General features: G+C 40.8%; 1 protein-coding gene across 1 annotated transcript in view; it reads right to left on the minus strand.

Annotated features, from left to right (window-relative positions):
- HHAT (hedgehog acyltransferase) overlaps nt 1-4,812 on the minus strand; it is a 501,005-nt gene that overhangs the window by 400,476 nt on the left and 95,717 nt on the right. The window contains exon 4 of the mRNA XM_006834198.1: nt 194-388. Within this exon, the coding sequence (XP_006834261.1) occupies nt 194-388 (195 nt within the window). The remainder of the gene's footprint in view (nt 1-193; nt 389-4,812) is intronic.

Genomic DNA, 4,812 nt, shown 5'->3' on the forward strand with positions numbered 1-4,812 from the left:
TTAGCAGCCCATAAATCACATACAAAAGATAAAAATTAAGAAATGTACGATCAGGGTTCACATGTATTAATCTCATATGGCCACACGGGGGAGCCCCATCAAAGTTTCTTGATAGACTTGTCTGAAAACAAAGGTCATTTGCTGGAATCAGGGAACTGGGAGGGCCGCCTTCACCTTCGCTAAATAAACTTACCTTAACTTCTTCCACGCTTTGCAGTCTCAGTGTGGAAAGCAGGAGGAGAGAGCATAACCACGACAACAACAATGACCGGAACTGGGCCACAAAGAACGAAATGATGGTATGGAGAAAAACCATGGCCACACCTGGGGCTCCCAGCAAACACCAGCAGGCCCACATTCCATAGACCATGAGAATCCAGGGTCTGTGCTGCAGAGAGAGGGCAGAGAAAGGGAGGGAGGAAATGAGCAACAGGTGAGTTCATAGATATTGCTGTTAAACAGTCTGCACATGTAAGAATAATGAATGCGTACTGACCCACAAGGAATCCTGGATTGGCACAGCGGGCTAATGCGCTGGACTGCAAAGTCAGTTTGAATCTCAATGTGGGAGGTTCAAGCTCACCAAGCTCCTAGGAAATCCTATGCAGGTTCACTATGAATGATGGCACATAACAACAAAGCAAACGCCACTTTGACTGCCCTATGAATTTAGTGAAACACAGACAAAAGAGGTACAAAGGGATCTTCCACATTAATTCCAGAGCAAATTCTGGTTACTCCTCCAGATCTGCAGAATTCCGTCAATCTGTCCTGAAGGAAGCAGGCATTCTTGTACCTAAGCCAAAGGAACCTGGACATTGGATCCCACAATAAGATATTTAGATGATGCTGCAACAGACACTATAGGATACAGAAAACAACTGAATGACCTCTTTCAACTTGTGAAGGAGAAAAAAAATGCCAACCTGTAACACCGTACCATGTATATGCTACCCTTCAAATGTGAAGGTGAAAGAAAATATTGGTATGCATCTCTTGGGAGTCTTGTTGAGAAAATTAGGTCTTCTAAAGTGGAGCCATGGCGGGGCGCTGTGGGTTAAATGCACTAGACTGCAACGTTGGTTTGAACCTCAAGGTTGGAAGTTCAAGCTGACCAGGCACTCCTAGGAAACCCTATATGGGTTGCTATGGGTTGGAACTCAAAACTCCTAATAGCACTCAGAGACTGAAAATTAAATAAATATCGGTGGTTCAAACTCACCAGCTACTCCTTGGAAACGCTATACAGGATCACATGTATATGACCCGACTTGATGGCACTTAACAACAAATTGCATTTTAATTTTTTTAGCTTACCTTACAGACTTGCAGGTTACCTACTTTATGGGATATCAAGTCCTTTGCATATACAATCTGATGCATATACTTATATGCATTTTAGGAGAATTAAGGAGAACTGGTGGTACTGTGGGTTAGGCATTGGACTGCTAACTCCAAGGTCAGTGGGTCAAACCCACCAGCCCCTCCATTGGAGAAATTTGAGACTGTCTGCTCCTATAAAGATTTACAGTCTCAGAAACCCTATCTAGGGTTGCTATGAGTTGGAACTGATTCTATGGTAGTCAGTGGGTTTGGTTTTGGGATTAAAAGAATTGGGAAAGCATTTTCTTTTTAATTATCAAGTCACTGACATTGAAATCTAAATATCTTTGTTTTATAATCTTGGTTATTTAGGGCTGGTTGTTGTTGTTAAATGCCATCAAGTTGGTTCCGACCCATAGTGACCCTGTACAACATTTCCAAGTAGCTGTGAACCTGAACCACCGACCTTGAGGTTCAAACCAACCTTGAGGTCCAACGCATTAACCTGCAGCACAACACCAGGACTTCATAAGGTTGGTAGACCCTGTTGTTTTTGAAATGATGTTTTAGCATTGTTTGAGTTAATTACTAAAACTTTGAAATCCAACTGCCTAAATTAAAATTTTGGTCTCCCATTAACAAGCTCTACAACCTTGACAAATTACTGAATTTATTTGTGCCTCAGTTTCTTCATATATTGATAAGGACAGTATCTGTTTCATGAAGTTACTGTGAGAAGTAGATAAGCTAATACATGCCAAATTCTCTGCACCAAGTTTACACACACAGTAAGAACTGTACAAATATTCCTTGTTATTTCAATAGGGAAGCATGATGTGGACATTATTGGCATGCTTTGAAAGAAGTGGCTTCTGGGAACACATTGAGGTAAAAAGTGGGGACTGCCTGAATTAAGATATTCTTGTGAATACGAAAGACTTCTTTCAGAAAAAGAAAGATGTGAAGTGTAATTCTAAGACCCATCCTTAGACACTACATATATAACCTTTCGACCAAAATACTGTCCAAGGACAATTCTTTCCCAAACCTACACTCCACCCCAAGAGGGAACATTTTAAACGCCAGACTAGGTCAGCCATTTTTAAATTTCAAGAGAACCAGAAAAATGTGGAGTTCATTTTTACTCTTTTTCTATCCTACTACCCACAGAGACAGCCACATAAATTTGCTTCAAACTTTCCCCTAGTCACTCACCTCTGGGCTAAGTCCAATTAGCAGGAACAAGGTCGTCAAAAGTTATGTTCAGACATAGTTTTAGCAAGTGAGAGAAAAAAAAAAAAAAAAGAGGTTCTTTTCTTAATCTTACCTACAGGATTTACTACTTAAAATTACTTTCTACCCATGCATGGCTCCAGATATACACACACATACTGCTACATTTTTATTAAGTGTTATTTGAGCCATTTGAAACTCCCCACCACCACCCCCCAAAAAAAAAAAAAGTTTGTTGAGAGATTCATCTAGCAATTTACCACAGACTGGAGCAGTTTCAACTTGAAAAAAGCTGGAAGAACCTTTAGGAAATAGTTCATCGTGCTGTGAAAATCCCATCTGCTTGAGAGATTTGATGATGAATTTAACCATGTTCTCAAAAGCAACCTTGGAGCAGACAAATTCGTCCCATATTCTCATCCTCCACTGTCTTCCTCCTGCCAAACACCACCAGGTCAGGCAGACAACATGGACTGCTGTCCTCTCCACAACATCATAGGAAATGCTCTCAGATTCATCTCATGCTGTCTACTAACTTCATTATTACACATTTATTCTCCTCAACCAGTATAAATCATTTTACTCTATACATTAAGGAGCCTATAGGATAAGCATTTGACTGCTAACCCCAAAATTGGCGGTTCAAACCCACCTATCCAGGGTTGCAGTGAATCAGAACTGATATATTACGGCACTTAACAACAACGGCATATACATTAATGGTGGGCAGCTGAGGAAATGGAAAAGATACGCATGATACAGTAACAATCATCTATACAAACCTATTGTATAAAAGTGCTACTGTCAAGTACCGTAGAGTCAGTTCCAATTCATAGCGACCCTGTATAGGGTTTCCGATTGAGCAGCTGGTGAGGCTGAACCACTGATCTTGTGGTCCAGAATGTTATGCTGCAGCACCACACCAGGACGCCCATGAAAGTATTAATGTTCATATATTGTTCCCAAAAATGCAATTAGAATCTCATCCCCCAAAACATCACTGAACTCCTGATGTGGCCTGACTGACCAGACATGCCTTGTTCTCTGACTGACATTGGAGCAGCATAGTCCTCACTGTAGAAGGGGTTTCTGGGCCACAACTCCCCAAGCCATTCTCCCTCCCACACACATCCCTAGAGCTGGGAGAAGGAATGTCAAGAAGAGTCTAGGAAAGCATGAGAAACACAGCCTGGCAGTACAGAGACGCATCATCACGAGTAGGCCTTTTTTTTTAAATGTTTCAAAGACCAAATTTCACACACAAAGCTCTAAAGATAGCAATGACTCATCTATCTCTGCTCCAAATCTGCTTACATACTGAATTTGTTGACCTTCTGACCTTCTCTTAAGTGGAACTGCTTAACCATCTCATGGGAAGCCTCTGGCACCCCGTTGCTGTTAAGTGCCACCAAGTTGGATCTCACTCATAGCGACCTTGTACAGAGTTTCTGAGGAGCAGCAGGCTGGTTTGAACCACCTACCTTGTCATTAGCAGTCCAATGCTTATTCTACAGTGCCATACCAGGACTCCCTGGTACCCAGTAGGCCAAACGTTTTAATTTTTCAAAAATATAACCTTAAATTACAGTACATTGCAGAACAACAGTTCTAACTCATTGCTAGAAAGACATTAAGATTTTCCCCAGGTTCTCAGGATGGTCTGGGCAGATACACAGCATTTGGGTCACAAACGTACTCAACGTCAAGCTCAAAAATTTTTAATTCACCAAAATGTTAAAACAGCCCAATTCATTGAAACTAAGAGGTTCAAAGGACTGAGAAGCACTGGTCATTTAAAAGAGTCACCACACTGATCAACTACTAAAAAAAGCAAATAAATCATGACCTTAATTTCATGTTGTGCTCTAATTTACAAATTTTAAATTCTAATCAAGGACTACTTTTACACAAGGCTTTTTTTTAAATTTACTTTTTTATTGAGATAATTACATATTCACATGATGTTGTAAGAATAGTACAGAGAGCACTCTTGTGTATGTTTCCCACTTCACCCCCACACTCCAATGATAGCATTTTGTAAAACTATATTATCAAACAACCAGAATATTGACACTGATACAATTACAGATGTTCCTTGGATTTCCCCAGTATTTCTTGTTCTCATGTGTGTGTATGGGTTTGGTGGTGGTGGTTCGCCATGGAGTCGGTTCTGACTCACAGAACTGGTGGGTTCAAACTACTGACCTTGCAGGTTAGCAGCCCAGTTTGTAATCCATTACACTACCAAGGCTTCTT

This window comes from Chrysochloris asiatica, unplaced genomic scaffold, assembly GCF_000296735.1.
Source record: "Chrysochloris asiatica unplaced genomic scaffold, ChrAsi1.0 scaffold00009, whole genome shotgun sequence".
NCBI lineage: Eukaryota > Metazoa > Chordata > Mammalia > Afrosoricida > Chrysochloridae > Chrysochloris > Chrysochloris asiatica.